Genomic DNA, 20,968 nt, shown 5'->3' on the forward strand with positions numbered 1-20,968 from the left:
TCCACTTCAACCCTACTGAGCCCCGACTTGTCAGCAGGGAAATAGAGGGGACCATGACCAAGTCCCTCTGCCCTTGAGGACCACACAGTCCAGCAGTGAGAGGCAGCCAGATGAGCAGAGCTCCTTGACTATGTGTTTGAATCCCCTGGCTTGACATCGCAGGCGTTTAGGGACCAGAAGACTGATGGGAGACTCTCAAGTGCTTGTGCACTACTAAGCGCCCAGCACCCCAGGGCTGGCACCCAGCAGGTGCTCCAGAAAGGTCGTGATGTGAGTTGGAGCCTGTGGCTGGATGGGCATGAGGCGGCAGAGCTGGAGCGAGACAGGGTGCCTGGGTGTGAGCCGGGCTGCTCCAGGTGTAGGGTGAAGGGTAACCGTGGGCTCCGGGGAGGAAGCCGGCCTTGGGTCACCTCTGACCCGTAGTGCCTCCTATGGGGAGGAGCCCTGGGCAGAAGCCTGGAGGCCACCACTCATGTAGGATACAAAGGAATTTGGTAAGTACCCCTCACTGGTCATATAAGTTTCACCCCTCTGTTGCAAGACAACATCTATAAGTTATCTGGCCCAGAAGAGACTTCCAATAACTGCTAGTATCATAACTACTAAGAGAGGAGAGGGGCCATGTAAGCGACTAGCCATACAGAGGTAAGTGTCATGCTAAAGGTCTGTGGAAGTAACAATCCCTGCTTGGGTTGGTGGGGTGTGGTTAAGGGCACGTTTCACTGAGGAGAGAGTTGGGCTTTGACTTGAAGGACAGGTAGGTGATCATCAAGCAAACAGGAGGGAAAGACATCCCAGGCAGAGGGACCTTTGTGGACAGAGGCATGGAGGTGGGAACTCAGGATGCTTCAGGGAGTCCAGGGTGGTTAGAGTGTGGAGGTGGGGGCCGTGGTGCAGGAGATCTGCCTGGGAGGCAGGCTGGGCCGGGACATGAAGGCCTCCAGCATCTCACTGAGGAGGCTGCACTCAATTCTGCAGGCTGTCGGGAGCCATGGGCGAGGGCACGGGTTCTCAGCCTCGGCACTACCAACATTTGGGCTTGGATAGCTCTCTGTCGTGGGTGCTGTGCTGTGCACAGTGGGATATTTAGCAGCCCCCGCCTGCCCCTTCCCGTCTCTAGTCGCAAGATGCCAGTAGCACCTGCCCCCTGCAACTGTGACAACCCAGAATGTCCCCAGGCATTGCCAAATGTCCTCTGGACGATGGGGCAAAATCACCCCTTGGTTGACAGCTACTAGCCTAGGAGGAATGACATGACTGCCTTATGCTTTTGAGAGCTGGCCCTGGCCGCACCCTGGCTAACGGATTAGAGGGACAGAGACTGAAGCCCAGGGGACCGGCTTAGAGGCCATCAGAACATCGCAAGTGAGAAATGGCCAAGGCCAAAGCCAGGGCCGGGCCGTGGGACAGAAGGAGAGGGACCAAGTGATGCAGTGGGCAGGGTGTCACAGGGGCTCCCCATGCTGTCACTGATTCGGCGTAATGGCAGGTGCAATACACTGGATTCTAAGATCAAACCCCATCCTGAAGAGACAGTCTTGGGCCACCGATACAGGTCATGCTAAGAGACTGAATGTCAAATGGCTTAGCCAGAATTCGCCATTGCCTACTCCCAGCTGAAACAAGATGTCGGGTTGGAGCAGCCAAGAGAAAGGATTTTGGGGGGGAAGGAGTCGCCATGGTGCTGAGCGCCCCCTGCTGCCTCTCAGGGGAGAGGCGAGGGTGCTTCCCCTTACCTCGGGCCAAGCAGGAGTGGATAAGGGGTCCACTCTGAGAGCTTGATATCGCAGGCATTTAGGGACCACAAGACGGATGGGAGACTCTCAAGTGCTTGTGCACTACTAAGCGCCCAGCACCCCAGGGCTGGCACCCAGCAGGTGCTCCAGAAAGGTCGTGATGTGAGTTGGAGCCTGTGGCTGGATGGGCCTGAGGCGGCGGAGCTGGAGCGAGACAGGGTGCCTGGGTGCGAGCTGGGCTGCTCCAGGTGTAGGGTGAAGGGCAACCGTGGACTCCGGGGAGGAAGCCGGCCTTGGGTCACCTCTGACCCATAGTGCTTCCTATGGGGAGGAGCCCTGGGCAGGAGGAGCCTGGAGGACCACCACTCATGTAGGGTTCAAGGGGGATATGGTAAGCTATGGCCAGCAGGAAGCTCAGGTATCCCTGGTGCTGGGGAGCCACGGCCAGAGGAATCAGCAAGATGGTCTCCTAGGGCTTCCCTGGTGGAGCCGTGGTTGAGAATCTGCCTGCCAATGCAGGCGACACGGGTTCGAGCCCTGGTCTGGGAAGATTCCACGTGCCGTGGAGCAACTGGGCTCGTGAGCCACAATTACTGAGCCTGCGCGTCTGGAGCCTGTGCTCCGCAACAAGAGAGGCCGCGATAGTGAGAGGCCCGCGCACCGCGATGAAGAGTGGCCCCCGCTTGCTGCAACTAGAACAGAGCCCTCGCACAGAAACGAAGACCCAACACAGCCAAAAATAAATAAATAAATAAAACTAAAAGAAAAAAAAAGAAGGTCTCCTAGACACCTGCAAAAGTGCCCCCCCGAGAGAGAATGAGCCAGAAACTGCCTCCCAGAGGCCCCAGTGTGTGTGTGGGGGGGTGATAGCTCTGGCTGCCATGAAACACTGCGCCCTTTGCTTCCAAAACCCTCTCCCCAACCACACTTGACAGTCAAGAGAGGAGTCGCCGGGTCCTCCCACACCCAGGCAGGATCCAGCCTGGGTTCAGCTGGAGAAGGGGAGAAACTCCACCCTGGAGCAAAGACTGTAGCTCTATTGAGTTCCCAGGGCAACACTGGATGAGTCTGGTAGCCCAGAAGGTTGTTTCTTGCCTGAGAGTGCCTGGAAAAGCTCCAGGACCTGCGCAGCATTTCATGAAGAGTCTGGGAAAAGATAGGTCCTCCAAGCAAGTGTAACAAGGAGTGAGACTTTCTCCTTAGACCCTCGGCTGTTATGTGCCTGCGCTCAGCTCCAGGCCCTGCCATCTTGTCCCCCACCCCCTCCAATGCAGTGGGCTGACCCCAACGAACTACATTTCCCAGGTTCCTTTGCTAAGTGGCTCCTGTCTTAGGTCTGGTCAGTGGGAGTCACTGGTGGGAGATTGTAGGGTGGGAGGAAGGGAGAAGCCAGATATTTTCCTCCTCTCTGCTTCATGCGTGTCTCTAACACTGGCTCTGTCTCCTCCACGGTTCCAGATGCCCCCAGATGCCCCATCTCCTGGCTTTGGTAACGCCACTTCCGGCCCCAGAGGTGGTGGTGGCTTCTTGCAGTTGTTAATCTCAGACTAGCCTCCCTTTCCTCTAATTGTTCTTTTAATTTCTCTAATATCTTTACAATCAATTCCTCTGTATTAGACAGAGGGTTTGCTTTCCTGTTGGCTTGGCTGTCACCCACCTCTTGGAGTCCAGTTGGTGGAGCTGGGATGGAAGGTGGGATCCCAGGAGGATCCCCACGTTTGGGTGGTGGTGTTGCTGCCCCCTGGGACGGGGAGCCATTGGAGGCAATGAGTCAGTGGGGCCCACTGGGTTTGAGGTGTGTAGGGGGCATCCATGGAGAACTGTTTGCTCCTATTTTCACCAGGTGACACCCCACTCCTGGCCTTCGGCTCTCTCTTATGGATCAGGGGCTCCTCCAAACTGCTCCCAGACAAGACTTGTAAGGGCCAGAAGAAATCTTCATGCTAGTTTTAGAGTCTGACCTTCTCTGCAGAGTTAAGTTTGTGGGCTGTGCTAGCCTCGCCCTTAGCATGGCCCATGTCTTAGAAACGTGTGGAAACCAGGTAATTTCCCAGTCTCCTGATCAGGAGGTGGGATTTTCCATCCACCAAGGGTCACTTCCCAGTTTCTCACTCAGCACCTAGAAGCATCATCCTTGCTGTCTCCATCACAGGGGTTGGTGGCCCAGAGCAGGGGTCCCTGGACCTCACTTGGGGCAGCTTGCAGTGAGGGAACAGAATAGCCTCCCCTCCTGCCACCCTGCCCACCCTGCCCCTCAGAAACGCCCTGTGTGCTGGGGGCAAGGACTCCCAGGGCTGGGGGAATATGTTCTGGTCCCGCAGGGCTGGCCCTGGTATTAGGGTTGGCACTCAAAGCACAGGGAGTGCAGCTGGCCCCTGGAGTGGGTGCTCAGATGTCAACTCCAGGGGAACCAGCCCTCACGGCCCTTGGCCTGGGCCAGCCCCACTCTGGGCTCCCACAGCTTTCTGTCCCAGCCTCTGTTTACTGGTCACCTACCTGGACAGGGGACTCAAGAAGGAGGTCAGGGCAGGCTCCGGCTCACTCTGAGGAGGGCATGAAGAATGTTTAAGGATAAATGAACAAATGAATAACAGTAATTACAGCTAATATGTGTACAGAGCTTATTAAGTTACTTATATACTTACTTTGTAAGTTTACATACATATATAATATATACTATAGTATGTGTGTTATATAACTTTCAATCTTCAGACTACCTCTGGAAGGTTAATGCAGAGATGCAAACCCAGGTGGTCTGGCTCTAAAGTCAGATAAAGTCTAATGAGGGAATAATTTAGAATGCCCGTGAGCTAGTGTCAGTTGTGTGGGATGTTTTCCCAAATTCGTACCCCACCGTCAGGGGAGTAGGGAGCCTGCAGAAGGTGGGAGGGGTACGTGGACGCAGGGCAGGTCGAGAGACAAAACCTCGGGGCAGCCGCAAGCCTGGTGGGAGCCCGACCCCAAGGCGGGTCTCCTGTCCCCTCTCCCACCCCACCAGCCCCGCTGGGAAGGGTGACTCGAAGGGGAGGGGACGTTAGAAGGAGGCTGGAGGGTCTCGGAGGGCTGGGAGTGGCTGGCGCTGGAGGTAGGGACCCAGCGCTAGGCTGGCAGAGCTGGGGTGAGAGGGGGCGTTGGGGGCGGGGCGGCCGGCTGTGTGGGGCGGGGAGGAGGTGTCTCCACGCCCCGCCCCGCCCCGCCCCGCCCCCCAGCCTCTCTCCGGCAGCGCGCCGGCTTTCGCTTTCAGTCCGAGGCGCCAGAGGCAGCGGAGCGGGAGCAGAGGCGTGAGGGCTCAAGGGGCCCGCCGAGCCGCCCGCACCCATGGTGCCCACCGCCTTCTGGGCCGCGCTGGCCGTCGGACTGCAGCTCTGGGCCGCAGGGCGCGCCGTGCCCACCCAGGTAGTTGACTCGCGCGGCCCTGTCTGGGGTGGGGGGGCTCCATCCCATCCACCCCGGGCTGGCGCGCGTCCCCCGCCCCGGGGCGTCCGGGGCGCCGTGACAGGGGTGCGGGGCTCGGGGCGACGGAGGCGCCGCACCCGCCACACCGGATAAGATGCACGCCGCTGGAGACCCTCTGGGGACCCCGGGTTTGGCACACGTGCGCCCGGGGCCGGAACTCTGGCCACCGCGACCCGGAGTCGCACCTTGGTCCCTCCGCCGTCGGTGGCCGGCCAGCGGGCCCTGGGCAGATCCCAGCCAGACTGGGGACCCCAACTCCTGTTATCCCTGCGACCCCTGGCCTCTCCGGGGTGACTTGGGGGTGGGGGTAGGCGGTGATCTGTACTGGGGCGCTGTCCCCGCTACCGATGCCCGGCACCTTCTTTAGAAGACTTCCTCCCCTTCTGGGCTACGGTTTTCCTCTTTCTTAGAAATACTGGGGCTGCGTGTGTAAAAGAACAGGGCCAGGTGTGCAGTAAGCACCTAATAAGGGCACAGACTGTGGACTGTCTTCCGTGCCCTTTGCCCAGACCCCTTCCCCAGGACCCACCTGGAGTGTCCAGTGGCCACTTCAGAGCCTGCCGTCTGTGGACTCTGGGGTGATGGGGAGGAAGACAGTGCCCTCAGGTTCCCCTGGGCTGACGTCCCCAAGGATCTGTGCCCGAGCTCTGGGCGACAGGGGTGAGGGAGGACTTCTGGGCTGGTTATCAAGACAAACATGATGTCTAAGGGGCTCTAAGAATATGGAGAGAGCAGAGACCCCAGAGCTGTTATTCAGTGCTAACTGCACCCACCACAATAGCAAGGGAGAGTGTACAGAGGATTGTTCCACCTTTGCCTCTTGTGGCTGTCTCCATGGTCTGGTAAGACAGAAGAGCCCCATTTTGGACTTCCCTGGTGGCGCAGTGGTTAAGAATCCGCCTGCCAATGCAGGGGACACGGGTTCGAGCCCTGGTCTGGGAAGATCCCACATGCCGTGGAGCAACTAAGCCCGTGCACCACAACTACTAAGCATGCTCCCTAGAGCTCGCGAGCCACAACTACCGAAGCCTGCGCGCCTAGAGTCTGTGCTCCACAACAAGGGAAGCCACCGCAATGAGAAGCCAGCAACAAAGAGTAGTCCCGGCTCACCGCAACTAGAGAAAGCCTGCATGCAGCAACGAAGACCCAATGCAGCCAAAAACAAACAAACAAATTAATTAATTATTTTTAAAAAAGAATAGCCCCATTTTGCAGAGAAGGAAAACTGAGGCTCAGCAAACTCCTTGTGTTTCATGGAAGGGCATGGGGGGCTCTCTTTCTTCAAAAGGGACACCTCTTCCTTTCCCCTCTTGTCTAGGGAGGAGGTGTGCCTTCATCCTTTCCTCATGATCTTACCCTGATGGATGGGTGTGTGCTGACCCGTCTGGATATCTTGACCAGGGAGGAAGGTGGGAGGTGGCATTGACTCATGTGAGGTGACTCACTGGCTAAGGCTAAAGACACCTTTAGAGTCCAGTTCTCAAGAGCAGAAGATGGAGGTTGTCAGACCAGAATTGACTCCTTTACAGTTGGTGCCAGGGTGGGACTTGGGGGCGTTGCCCCAGAGGTTGTTCTGTAAACAGAGGTTGGGAGAGTCCCAGGTCTGAGACTCGAGTGTGGATGCTGATGGCTCTGGTCCCCAGCCTGACTGCAGCGTGCCAAGACTAGGGGCATCACTGTGCCTCAGCAAACCTGGGGACATACGAGCCTCTGGGGGGAGGAGGCACAGGGCTTCTCTGCAGGACAGCAGCCCCTAGTCTTGGAGTTGCTTGAGGGGTTTTCCTGAGTCTCTCACTTCCCTCCCGTGTGCCCAGCTCCTGTATCAGCTCAGGTTCCCTCCTCCGGGACTGTCTTCACAGCCTTTTAGCTGGTCCCCTGGCCCCTCTCCCACTGATCCTCCTTGGTGGCATCGCTGGGGTGGCCCTCCTCAAATAGGAGTGCCTCTCTCCCTGCCTGGGAAGCAGAAGGCTCCCAGTGGCCAAGGCAGAAACTCCCCCAGGTGTCTCAGGCCAGAGCGAGTGAGGTCTCCGGGTGTTTGCTGCCGCTTCTCTGCATCGTACCCCATACCCCACGAAACACGGCCATTGCGTATCTTCGTACTCCACGCTGTCTCTCTCCGTGGTGCACCCTTTCCCCCATCCTTCAGGGTCTTTTGCACGTTTCCCCCTACCCCCCACGCCAAAGCCTTTCCTCACTCTCCCAGTTGGATTTTTAAAAAATTTATTTATTTTCTATTTTATTTACTTTTTTGGCTGCATTGGGTCTTTGTTGCTGTGCGCGGGCTTTCTCTAGTTGCGGCGAGCTGGGACTACTCTTCACTGCGGTGCGTGGGCTTCTTACTGCGGTGGCTTCTCTTGTTGGAGGGCACGGGCTCTAGATACACGGGCTCGGTAGTTGTGGCTCTCGGGCCCTAGGGCACAGGCTTAGTAGTTGTGGCGCACGGGCTTAGTTGCTCCGAGGCATGTGGGATCTTCCCGGGCCAGGGCTCGAACCCGTGTCCCCTGCACGGGCAGGTGGATTCTTAACCACTGCGCCACCAGGGAAGCCCTGATCCTCTGCTCTTTGAACTCCCAGCCCTTCATCCCTCTCTAGGACAGACTACATTCTGCTTTTTAATCTGGTTGTGTTTTATCCACCTCAATAGATGGAAAGTTCCTTGAGGGCAGGTACTGGGGGGTCTTCCTCCTTATTATTAGCACCACAATAGCACCTGTTGTTTGAATGCCTACTAAGTGCCAGGCAGCATGCTTAGGATTTAACTACAGAATCTTGCTGAAACCTTCCTTATAGCAACTCCTAAAAGGTGGCGTTCCCACTTAGAGATGTGGAAGCTGAGGCTCAGAGAGGTTATGGCCTTTCCCAGGATTATAGAACTGGAGGGCACAGGGTGGGGAGGTTCGGATGCAGGTCTGCCTGATTCCAAAGCTCTTCTTACTCTACCCTCCCCATGCCTGTATCCCCCTCCTGCCCCCAGCCGGGTCCCTGGCACACAGTGGATACTCAGTTCTGTCAGATGTAATAGATCAAGTTGTAGAAAGAGCCCCAGGGAGACCTGAGCTGCTGCTGCAGGTGTGGCAGAATCACTTTGCCTGCAGGGTTTTTGCCTCCTTTAAAAGCTGTATTTGCTGGCTGGTGTGGGATGCATCATTCATTCATCTAGTCATCCATTCATGCAACAAACAAATGCCAGTACAGCTGGCAGGATAGGTGAGCATTTGGTGTCATCTAATGGGGATGGGCAGGGCTCCAGCTGTCTGGCTTTCTGTTGTTGCTGGGAGGGGGCTGAGGGGATCTCTACCTGCTGGGTTGGCCTGAGGCTGAGGGGCCTCAATACCTCGGGGCCTGGGACCAGCTCGAGTTAGGGGAGAGGTTGGGGACTCCTAGCTTGGCCTGGGGACGTTAGCCTTTGGTAGAGATGGGTGATCCAGGGTACCTGCTGTCCTGGCATGTCTCTTTGTCCCCTGTCTGATGTGTCAGAGGGGAACCTGTTTGCTGACTGAGGATGTGGCCCTCACTGTGGTCCTGGGTTTGGCCCAATGGCTCCTGGAGGAGTATCCAAGAAGGTTGGAGGGGGAGAGTTTTGATGCCATCCGTGGGGTGTTTGTGTGTGTGTTTCATTCAGCTCTACACATCAACTTAGTTCTCAGGTTTATGCCATGTGGGCTGCTTTTCTGTTGCTCAGACATGCCACACACACCCCTGCCTCAGGGCCTTTGCACTTGCTTCCCCTTTACCTTGAATGCTCCTCCCGCTGATATCCTCTGGTCTCATTCCTGCACTTCCTTTTGCTGAAATGAATTCTTCTCAGGAATGCCTTCTCTGGCCATCCTACCTATAAAAGCTCCCCACCAGGTACTCTCACTCCCCTGACCTGCTTTGTTTTCCTATGTAACACTCATGGCCTATTACATTTCTTTCACTTGCATTGTGTCTTTCTACTAGAGTGTTAAGCATGGTGAGGGCAGGGACTTATTCACTTGTTCATAGCCTAGAAGAGGATTTCTTGTTCTCAGTTCTCTTGACATTCGGGCCATATGGTTGCTGTGGGAGTTGTCCTGCGAGTTGTAGGATGTTTAGCAGCATCCCTGGCCTCAACCCACTAGATGCCAGCAGCACTTGTCCTTCAGTTGTGACAGTTAACAGTCTCCAGATGCTGCAAAATGTCCCCTGGGGGGAATTGCCTCAGTAGAGAACCATTGGCTTAGAACGGTGCCTAGCATGTAGTGGGTGCTAAAAAATATTGAATTAATGTCCGAAAATATTCATCTGACCTTCATAATGACCTTGTTTTATGGATGAGACAGAAGCGTTTGGAAAGCCAGTGGTGGCAGGGCTGGGCTCCAGTTCGTCTCACTCTCTCTGGGATATTTCTCTGGGTTCTTCCTCTGCTGTGCTGAGTCTGCTGAGGCTAGCGGTGCTCTCCCCAAAGTGCTCACCCGCCCACACCCCCCTCCCGGCTCGTGACAGGGCCACCCGCTGGCAGTGACTCAAGAGCCCAGGAAGCATGTGACTTGCCCAGAAGCAGGCAGCGAGGGAAACCAGGGGTTACGGTGGAGAGAAGGGTGCTACCAAGGGAAATGGGAACAAAGTGGAGTTGCTGTGGCTCCCGCCAGGCCCCAGGGAAGCAATATTGATGACTTAGAAGAAACGCTCTGGCCTCAGAACTGGACAGACCTTGGCTCACTTCTTACTTTGCTGTTTATAGACTGTGTGACCTTGACAACTCTTTCCATCTCTAGGAGCCTGCCTCTGTGTTCCCATCTGTAAAATAGAAATGATCCTTCACCTCACTGGCTGGTTGTCAGGATTAAAAGTGCTTTATATGCTGTGCAGCCCGTTGGTGGCTATTTGAGCATCTGTGGCTTCGCAGGGCCTGTGAGTCACCGTGGAGGCAGATTCGGAGCCACAGGGCTCCGAGGTAGGGGGGGCAGACCTCCATTTGCCCAGAGCTCCTGCCCAGCATCCCTGAGGACAGTTTCCTTCCTGCCCGCCTTCTCCTGGCTTTGCTTCCTGCTCCAGAGCCCGCTTCGTAGGGCCTCTCACACCACCTACCCAACTGCCTGGCCTTAGGAGCCTGGCATGTGGCACAGGCTGCGGGGTCAGGAAATCCTCCCCTCCCCCTCCCAACTCCTTTCAGTGAGTGACAGGTGCTGGATCTCATTTGAGGGTGAGCAAGGGGCACGTGTGGCATAGAATAGAGGAGTCTCATGACCTCTCTGTGAAGGGGATGCAGAAGGCCTCGACTTTCCCACCTGTAAGATGGGCATGGGCTGATTCCAGGCTGTCTTTAAAACCTCTTCCATCTCTGACCTCCGTGATCCGGAAGGTTGTATTTACCTGTAACCCTGAAAAGGGGAAGCTTTATGAAGGCTCTTCTGAGGTCATGCTGTCCATCCCCCAGCTTCCAAGTGATTTCTGAGACAGCAGGACCCTGAGGAAGGAGCACTGGCCTGGGGCCCAAGAGACCTGAGTTCCCATCTGTACACTGTGGTCACCGGCTCACTGTGTGACCTCGCTCGGGTTACTTAACCTCTCTGGGCCTAAGCACCCCTATCTGTAAAACCTAACAGCACTGATCCTGACACTCTCTTGGAATGTTGGGGAAGTATCAGTGTTGCCTGTGCTTGATGGAGGCCACAGACTGGGGGCGAGGGGGGTCTAAGGGTTTTCCCAGGAAGGAGAGTCCACCACTCCCCCCCATTAACATCTATGATTCCCAGTCTCTCTTCTTCTTTCTTTTCTTTTTCTTTTCTTTTTTTTTTTTTTGCGGTACGCGGGCCTCTCACTGTTGTGGCCTCTCCCGTTGCGGAGCACAGGCTCCGGACACGCAGGCTCAGCGGCCATGGCTCACGGGCCCAGCCGCTCTGCACGGCATGTGGGATCCTCCTGGACCAGGGCACGAACCCGCGTCCCCTGCATCGGCAGGCGGACTCTCAACCGCTGCGCCACCAGGGAAGCCCCCCCAGTCTCTCTTCTTGCTGACCTCAGTCCCACTTGTTTTAGCTGGAATGATTTCCTTGACTCAGGCCGCAGTAGCATCAAGAATTCCTGGCTGCTGGTTAGCTTGCATCCGAGACAAGATGCACAGCCCCCCGGCAGAACAGGCTTCACGCGTTTCCCACCTCCCTGCCCCTTACTGCCTAATTAGCCCCTCTTAAAGTTCAGAAGCCAGACCCTTTGGGGCACCAAACCACGGGAAAATCCGTGCTGTGGGCATCACTGCGGGGCCTGCCACCTGGGATCCCACAGGTTCGGGGAAGCCTTGAGTGCAGGGGTGGGGGGGTTCCTTGAAGAAGGCTTTGTCACCTGTGATGGACTCAGCTGTCCCCCTGGTTCTGAGTCCCAGGGCTTTGGGTGTTTGTGCCCCTCCGCTGAGATGTTGACTGTGGGGCCGGGACTCTGGGGCCCACAGTCATTTTCCATCGTGTCGTGTCATGAGGTCACAGGTGGTGGTGACATCACTGTGGTTTGGGGCACTCGAGGTGCGAGCCCAGGAAGAGAAAGTGTCTGTTCACCGACGGGGGTTTGAAGGAGTCGATTTCCATCTGCCCCAGGTGTGAGCAATGCTGGGGGGAGTCGGGGGGCGGGGCAGCTGTCCAGGAGACCCCAGACTCCAGCTCTGGTCTGTCTCTGCCCTGGTGGCCTGTTGACCGTGACTCACCGCCCTAGCTCTCAGCCTCCACGTCCTCTTTGCAGAAGGGGAGAGGTTGGAACAGGCTGCATCTCAGGTGTCACCTGCGGAGGTTGAGGATCGCAAGACTATCCATTTTGTTACTAGAACAAGACCTGTTAGCCGGCTCGCAAGGCTGCAGAGCCCATCTCCCAGGCCCCAGACCGGCCAGCCGCCCTCCCGTTCTTGGTAGCAGATACTGAGTGGGCACGCGTGGGGACAGCTGGCAGTGCAGGGTGACATCGAGGGACATGGCTGGATCCCTTCGGCCAGCAAACTACTCTGCCCCCGGCTTCGGAGCTGGGACCCCGGGTTGATTCAGTGCTTTGACTGGAGGAAATCCCCAGGGGCTTTTGTTTTCCTCTGCTGTCCAGACAGGGGCCCACCTGTCTGTTTCCACCTGAGCCTGGCCCTGCAGTGGGTGTGGCTGATTTGGCCACATATTCGGGGAACTGAGCGGGCCTGAGGGTGAGAGCAGCACGGGGAGGGATTTGGGGCAGGGGGCTCTGGATGGGCATCTGCCGGACTGTCCGTGGAGAGCCTTCTCCAGTGCCGTTCAGGAGAGATGCCAGAGGCTGCGGAAGGGACCGGAGCATGGGGCTGGGGGGGGCGGTCCCAGGCCCAGCCCTGGCTCAGCCTCCAGCTCGGGAGGGCTTGGCCAGTTCCCTTCTCCTCTCTGACCCTCTCAGCTGGCCCAGCTGGAAGTGGAGATCAGCAGAGACCTGGCCCAGCCTGAGTGTTAGACAAGGGGGAGGGGGAAGGGGATAGAGAGGGTCAGTGACTTTGGGCAGGAGGTGGCCTGCAGCTCCGGCCTCTGTGGGTCTCCAGCTCAAGGCCCAAGTCTGGACTTGACAGTGACTCTTAGGGAAGGGCTCCCAGCACTTGGCTTTAGTGACTGGGACGGCCGCCAGCATCCTGGGCGCCCCTCCGTGTCCTCCCTCCTGCTGACCCAGGGCACCGCTTCTGTCTGCCACGCGCAGAGGCTCCAGGTTCAGCTTGTCCCTGGTGAGCCTGTCACCTCCTGCTCTGCGTTCACAGCCCCCAGTTCTGCTCCTTCCTGTCCTGTCCTGTCCTCCTGGCTCTCTCGAGCCCCTCCCCCACCTCATGGCATGATTCCTCGTCCTCCCTCCCCTCCCCCCCACCCCATGGCTTCACTCGTTTCCTGGCCTGGCCCCTTGGCCACCCCGCTCATCTTTTGACACCTTCCTGACTCTGTCCCCCACATTCCTCTTCCTGCAGTGACCACACAAGGATCTTTTTAAAGGCTGAGCCCTGGAGGGTGGTCAGGATTGGGCTGAATGGATACCAGGAGTAGGAATAGCAGGGGATAGTAGCCAGGCCATCCTAGCTGGAGCAACAGGCCTGTTAGGGGTGACGACGGCACTTGAGGCTTTAGGCCGTTTAGGACCAGTTTCTGGAAGTAGTAAAAAATCTAAAAATTAAATTAAAACATTGTAGCAACTGTAATTTTTTTTTTAAAGTAGTTATGTATTCGGTATTTTATTTATTTATTTTTGGCCGTGTTGGGTCTTCGTTCCTGTGCGAGGGCTTTCTCTAGTTGTGGCAAGCGGGGGCCACTCTTCATCGCGGTGCGCGGGCCTCTCACTGTCGCGGCCTCTCTTGTTGCGGAGCACAGGCTCCAGACGCGCAGGCTCAGTCGTTGTGACTCACGGGCCTAGTTGCTCCGCAGCATGTGGGATCTTCCCAGACTAGGGCTCGAACCCGTGTCCCCTGCATTGGCAGGCAGATTCTCAACCACCGCGCCACCAGGGAAGCCCCAACTGTAATTTGTGGAGCGTTTACTAAGCACTTTACATGTGTTATCTCATTTAATCCTCACAACAGTCCCATGAGGTATATACTGTTATCAGTTCCATTCTGCAGATGAGAAGACTGAGGTTTTTTAGCCTCGTTTATTTATTTTTTTTTTTTAAAAAAACAAAACTCCTTTGATGCTGCCCTCTAATAGAGGGGAGTCTGGATTCAAAGCCAGGCATCCTTTTTCCAGTGACCGTGCTTTCGGCTACCATACTCACTTCGTATCAGGAGTTGAGGCAATGGGGAGCCACTGATAGTTTTTGAGTGAGGGAGTGACCAGAGCAGAGGGTGTGTTCGGAAGATCACTCAGGCCTCAGTGGGAAGGACAGATGAGGTGGAGAGAACGTTGCAATAGTTGAGGCGAGAGCTCTGGCTGAGAGGTTAGTAGCAGAACAGGAAGGAAAGATCAGAGGCTTCAGGGGGCAGGAGGTGGGCCTTGGGCTGGACCAAAGAAGAGGTTAGTAGCAGAACAGGAAGGAAGGATCAAAGGCTTCAGGGGGCAGGAGGTGGGCCTTGGGCTGGACCAAAGAAGAGGTTAGTAGCAGAACAGGAAGGAAGGATCAAAGGCTTCAGGGAGCAGGAGGTGGGCCTTGGGCTGGACCAAAGACCGAGGGTGGGGACAGAGACGCTTGGGAGAAAGGGGAGCCGTCCCTCTCCACCCCGTCCTAAAACATGAGGTGCCTATGGCTTCAGCTCTGTCCCTGCGACCTGACCGTGGACAGTGTCACCCTCGTGTGTTCCTGGAGTTCTCGTGCTCGGCCCCAGGGAACCCGGCTTCGCTCACCCTGGCCGCTGCTGGGGTGGACATGAGGCTGGGCAGGGCTGGCCTTTGCATCTCAGGCATGAAATGTGATGAGCCCCCCATGGGCAGAGGGGCAGGATTCCTGGGGGCCCGCCTGCCTCTGCTGCCAGGACCTTGGGACCTTCTCCCTGGGCTTTGGTTTTCCTCTCAGTGGTGAGGTGGGGATAAAAGGGTCCCCTCTGTCACTTCCATTTGGGGTCTGGGAGAGTGCAGCAAACCCTGAGCGAGGACTGACGTCCAGGGGGTGCTTCGTGGGTGCCAGGCATGGGTCTAATGCATTACATGCCCCGAGTGCCTTCTGTCCTCAAGGACACCTGGCAAGGGTGTACCATTATCATCCCCATTTGATAGGAGAAGCAGTCGAGGCCCAGAGGTTAAGCTTTGGACTCAGGCTCTCAGCTCACCAGAGGGAGAGCCAAGATTCCAGCCCAGACAGCCCCTTCCGAACTCTGTGCTTAAACTACCACCCAGGAGTCACGGCGGTTGCAGTGGCCATGAGGGTCTCTGCCATTCTGGGGATGCCACCCTCTCTCTATAAGCCCATTTCCTGCCCAGTTCTCCTGCTAACCCCAGCTCATTTCAGCTAATTGGAAATGAAACCTTTTGCTTCTGTTAAACAATTCAGCATCTATTAGGTACCCGCTGTGGGCTGTGCGCTGGGCTGGGTGTAGAGCCATGAGTAATAAAAACCCAACGACTAACGCTCAGCTCTTGCTGCTGCTGGGCATGGCGCACTCCACACGCCTTGGCCCAGTGAATCATAACAGCCCCGTGAGGTGGGCACTGCTTTTGTCCCCGTTTCAGAGATGGCAAAACTGAGGCTGGTGAGTGGCAGAGCTGGGACCGAAACCCGGGTGTCTGGTTCAGAGCTCACGCTAGAGGGTGCAGACGGGGAGACACAGGGAAGCAAACAATTAACCAAAAGGTGGTCCGTGAATTAGAGAGATAGACCTGGGGTGTCGCTGGAGCCCTCAGCAGGGGGACCTCTGACCCCATCTGCGGGTCCGGAGAAGGTTCCCTTGAGATGATAGTGGAGAGGACTCTTGAAGGAAGCCAAAGAGTTAGTCCTGCAAGAGGGGAGGGCAGGATGTTTGGGCAGAGGTATCAGCAGGAGGACACGTGAAGGAGGGTGCCAGAGCCAGAGGGATGATGCAGGGTGAGGTGGAGACTGAGTGGGAGATGCTGGCAGGGCCCAGGTGGTGGCCCCCGGGCCTCAAGCTGAGGACGTTGAGCTCAGGACAGACTTGGTGTAGGAAGGTGGCTTCAGGTCTGTCTGGGAAGCCTGGGGACCAAGAGTGAGGAGGTTGAAGGTGGTGGCTGGGCCTGGGGGGTGTGTGTTGGGAGGGGATGGAAAGGGTTGGGGTGTTTTCTGCAACTAGACCGAGGGTTCCTTGAGGGTAAGGACCACGCCCTGGTATCTTTGTACCCCGGTGCTTAGCACAAAGCCTGACCCCAAGAACCGGATACCAGCCCGGGCTTCCTGTCCTCCCCCAGCTCACTTCTAAAGCGACATCACAGGCAGCAGGCGGGGAGTGGGATGTGTCACCCTCGGCCGCCGCCTGTGATGTGGTCGGTCCCCCTGACGTACGTGCCGCTCCGCTCCGTGAGGGCAGATGAGCCTCCACTGCCTGGCTCTGGCGTCATCGCCGTGTCAGCTGCACCCCGAAGTCTGCGGGACTCCCGAGAACCCCCTAAGATTGAAGCCCAAGTGGTTCTGCTCTCTCTCACCATATGCCAGGGCCCCAGGGACCTGCCATGGAAATGATGTGGTTTCTCTATTGGTTGAAGCCGGCTTCCCTCCCTGGGTCCTTGGGCAGACGCCTCTGCCGTGCTCCATGGCTGCAGTGTCTGTCCCTGGCATCCTGGAGACCCTTTTGCCTGGGAGAGTCATTGAACCGGCCCACACCTTGCTCACTGTGTGTTCTCTGGAGAGTCACTCTCCCTCTCTGGGCCTCTCCTCTGTGATAGGAGGGAGCAAGAGAAGATCACGGGGTATAAGACCGTCTGAGGACACTGAGGGAGACGTGGCTGGGACTCGTTCTGCTGCTTGCTGGCTACGTGGCCCCAGACGTGGTATCGAATCTCCGGAAGCCTCTGTTTCTGCATCTCTAAAATGGGGTGATGCTGACCTCAGTGTTGGTGCAGAGGTAAAACAAGAGAATGCATGTGAGCGCGCTCAGCGCTGTCTGCACGCCGTAGGTGCTACTCCTGGGTCTGAACAGTCTCTGTCTCTCCCACGTTGTGAAAAGAGAAGTTGTGTGGGGCACGTGTACTCCTCAAGCCTGAAGCCCCCCCACCGTGGCCTTCTTCTCACCACGTCCCCTTCCTGCTCTCACCCTGCCCAGGGGTGCTCCTGGGGGAGGCTGGGAGTGGGACCCCTTCCCAAGGGTACTGGCATCTAAGTGGGGGGCGGGGGGGTGGAGACCCCCGCAGCGCTTCGTCCGTGCTGGCAGGAAGAGCAGCGGGCTCCATGGCTTCAGTGCTTCCAGATGACACTGTCTTGGTGGTGGCCACTTCCTCCTCCTTCCCCAGGCCTGTCCTTCTTGCCTTCCCCTCTCGCAGTCTATTTATAAATAGGAGAAGGGACTAAGGGCCCCCACCTTGGGGTGCATGCAGGGTCTTGGTCGGGGAGCAGGGAGGCAGGAAGTCAGCTGGCGCGGGGTTGCCCAATTCCCTGAGAAAGTGCGCTGACTCAGACTCCACAATCAGAGGGTCTTGCCTGGTGCCCTGGCACTGCTGCTCACTGGGCGAGCCCCAGTGCAGTGCCCACCTTGACCTAGCCTCCCTCCTCCAGCCCTGGCTGCTAGCTGTGGCTTCTGGTCCTCCAGGGTGAGAGTGGGGAGGAGTGGGAAAGGGAGGGAGTAGGGGGCGGGGAACATTCATGCCTGATCCACCAGGTAAGTCTGGTCCTGCTCTGGCTTTGCCCCCTGCCGGCCTCTGAGGCTCGCCTCCTTTCAGGGACTCACGGCCACATCCCTGTCCCTTATCCTGGACACTGTGTCCTCTGGCCACTTAATGGACCCCTGGCTGCTGGGTTTTGGTCACTCACCCAGACTCTTTATTTTGGGGTCCCCTCACCCCTCCAGGTGTTCCGCTTGAGTAAAGTGCCTTGGAGACGACCCAGGGCCACTACCCTAGAAAGCCCGCATCTGGCCTGCGGGCGTCCCCTCCTCCCTCTGCCTTAACGAGGCCCGCTCCACTGTCCCTGCAGCTGGCCTACTGCCGTCTCCTGACCTTGGGCTTCTTGAGGACTGGGCCTGGGGTCAGCCTGAGGGTGACTCCTTAACTCCAAGGGTCACAGGTCAGCTTCCCCAGACTTGCTCTCGAGGAGGGAGGGAAACCCCCTCCACTGCAAGGCCTGCATGGGCCACCTGGCGCCTCACCAAAACTGGGCCGCCTGCCCCCAGCGACTTGTCCTCGCCGTGCCTGTTCTTAGCTGAAACCAAGGCAGAGAGAGCCCGGTTCTAATATTCCCTCCGACACAAGTCCACATGTGTGTCAGGGCCTTTGCAGACCCTTAGAGCCACCCCCCCCTGGGTCCCCTGGGAGTCTGGGAGAAGATGACGGACCCAAGTTAAGACCCCACCCCCCGCCTTTGCGCCTGCAATAACCCGAGGAGGAGGAGGAGGCCGGGCAAGGTGTTATGTCACTATTTTACGGATAACAGTGTTGAGGCTCAGAGAGTAAGTGATGTCCCCAAGTCCCCTGGGACCAGCATATGCATCCAGATCCTCTGAACTGAGTCCAGTGCTCCTCCTGTGAGGCCAGGTGTCCGTATACCTGGGAGGATGGACATCTCCAGCCACCCTCCTCCCAGGGGACACCTGCTCAGGCCGTCCTCACCCTCGGAGAGCGTTTGAGGGGCAGAGCTGGGGCAGGGAAGCCCCGCCCCACACCCACTCTCAGTCTGGCCTCACACCCCAGCCCCTACCTCCTAGGGCATTCAGTTTTTCCACCTCTCATGTGGGTGGGCCACCCACCCACCCCATCCTCCTGAGGTCTTGGGAGGGGGCTGAGCTTTTTGATGCCCATCCTTAAGAAGCCAGAGCTGGAAAGGGCTTAGAGCCTCAACCAGGCCACACCACCATTTTACAGATGAGGAAACTGAGGCACAGAGAAGCTAGTTACCGCCCACAGTAGAAGAAGTGCCTGAGTTGGGGAGGGAGGACCTTTGGGGTGGGCCCAGTGCAGGGAGGGTTGAGATCCAGTCTTCCTGGGGCGGGGAAGGAACACAGAGCTGGAGGTGAGGAGACCTCTGAGGCTCAGTTTTCTCATCTGTGACTTGGGAATACTAATAGTACCAACCTCACAGCACTGGAATGAGGAATCAGAGACGGTACTGCGTGTGAACAGCTCTGCACGATGCAGACTTTCAGGATAAGGTGCTGCCGTTTCTGTCTCCTAGCGCCCTCACCCTCTCCCTCACCTTCGCCCACCCTGGCCTAGCTGCCCTGGCCCCCTGGCTGTGCCTGGAGCACGCGGAGCACATCCTCCCTGGGGCTTCTGGCCCCACCTTGCTTTTCCCTCTTCCTTAGCTCCTGCTACCACCTCCCGTTTTCCACTGTACGTGTCTGTGTCTCCCCAGCTAGAGCCCAGCTTCCTGGGCAGGGACTTGCTTACGTTTGATGCTAAGTGCCCGGCGCCTTCATGTTTGTTGAATGAATGAACGAACGTTTCCACCTTTGCCCCTGTCTTTCTCCACCAGTAAATGGGAGGTCATCTGAGATCATCTCTAAGGTTGCTGCCAGCCCTGAGCTGCTGCGCCTCAGTCCCACCCCCACTTCTGGGCCATGTTTCCTGGTCATCAGCTCCCACATGTCCCTCCAGCACTTGACACAGCTGCAGATCAGCTGGGCCAACCCTCCCTGTTCACAGGCTCCTACCTTTGAGCCTTTGCTGACCCCGCTCCTGCTTGCTGAGGAGCTGCCGGCTCCTGACAGGTCAAGCAGCCCCGTGACACAAGCAGTTCTGGGAAGGGCAGGGTCTCAGGTGCTGGGTGTCCCTAACCGCTGCGGGCTCTTCTGAGATTCCTGCGTGGTTACCTGGGAAACCAGGTCAGAGCTGAGGTCAGAGGATGTTGGCCTGAGGCTGAGAGAGGTCCCTTGCACTGGTGTATGTGTGTGTGTTTGTGTGTGTGTGTGTGAGAGAGAGAGAGAGAAAGAGAGAGGGAGGGAGGGAGGGAGAGGGCGCGTGTGCCCGTGTCAACCAGCTCCCCAGGCTCCGCTCGGCGTGGAGGTGGATGAATGGGTGCTGGTGGCACGGCGGTGACTCAGGGCAGAGGACGGATCTCAGGGGCTGACCCCTTTAGCTGTCCTGAGGAGGGGAGCAAAGACTTCTCCAGTGGGCCCAGAGCAAGAGTCACATCCCAACTCCACCTCTTCCCTCCCAGACCTCAGACAAATGACTTGATCTCCCTGAGCTGTGAAGTGGGCACATGCCCACCTGCTTTTGGGGGGTAGGAGTGGGATTCTGTAAAGTGCTTGCAGCCTGGCCTGGCAGATAGTTGGTGCCTAATGAATATCCTGTTTTTCCCTTTCCTCTCCAAAGGGCCAAAGCTGAGAACGTGGAGGAGCGCTGGAGGCCACATGGTGGGAGAGGGTGTTGAGTTTGGGAGGCGCTTGGGGTCCTGGGTCTGTGTCGAGGGGAAGGGAAGCTTGGGCCCACAAGAGAAAGGAGGCAGGATAGGGGCGTCGGGGGTGTGGCTCTTCTGGTGTAGCCTTGGGTACATCGTTTCACCTCTCAACCATCTGTGAAATGTTGGTGAGGAGTCTATCCGATGGTGGGTCCAACACGTACTGTCACTCCTGGGATGTAGAGGAAATGGAGCTGCAGACTCCGATGGGAAGCAGCTCTGAGGCCTGTGGTGGATGAGCAATGGGCCCTGTTGGCCCCTTGTGCACAGGCATCACTCAGCCTGCCACCAGCCAGGCCCTGGCATGGCCTCTGGGAAACCCCAGGAGGTGGGTTGGCTTCTTTCCATCTCTATTTCCCTGTCTGTGAAATGGGCACAATCAGATGTGCCTTACAAATTGGATGTTAGATGGGTCCTTCCTTCTCTCCTTCCTTTCTTCCTTCCTTCCTCCTTCCTTCCCTCTCCCTCCCTCCTTCCTTTCATCTATCATCCTCTCTCCTTCTCTTTATCTATCTGTCCATCCATCCATCCATCCATCATCTATCTTCTCCAACCTCCCCCAACACACACACACAGACACACACTGGATCACAGATTTCCTACCTGTTAAATGAGTGGTTAACGCTCATCAGTGATTTCCAAGTTTTTACTTGGGGATGCTGTATTTTGAAAGTTGGGTCTGCTAAGCATGCTGAGTGAATTCAGTACTACCCAATTCATTTCCTCATTTTAAAATGTCGGTCAGAGCTCCCCTGTGGGTGGGTGGAGTGTGGCTCTGAGCCTCCCTGACACCAGACAGAAGAACAGAAGCTTCCATAGCACCTAGTTTCCCAGAGGCTGATCACCATGTTCTG

At 57.1% G+C, this 20,968-nt stretch overlaps 1 protein-coding gene across 2 annotated transcripts in view; it reads left to right on the forward strand.

Annotated features, from left to right (window-relative positions):
• Nucleotides 1-4,994: 4,994 nt before the first annotated feature.
• Nucleotides 4,995-20,968, forward strand: part of TNFRSF1B (TNF receptor superfamily member 1B) — a 36,851-nt gene continuing 20,877 nt past the window's right edge. For both annotated transcript variants that reach the window (XM_060079851.1, XM_060079858.1), the window contains exon 1: nucleotides 4,995-5,132. In XM_060079851.1, coding sequence (XP_059935834.1) covers nucleotides 5,055-5,132 — 78 coding nt within the window. In that variant the 5' untranslated portion in view covers nucleotides 4,995-5,054. The remainder of the gene's footprint in view (nucleotides 5,133-20,968) is intronic.

The sequence above is a fragment of the Mesoplodon densirostris genome, chromosome 2 (assembly GCF_025265405.1).
Source record: "Mesoplodon densirostris isolate mMesDen1 chromosome 2, mMesDen1 primary haplotype, whole genome shotgun sequence".
Lineage (NCBI taxonomy): Eukaryota > Metazoa > Chordata > Mammalia > Artiodactyla > Ziphiidae > Mesoplodon > Mesoplodon densirostris.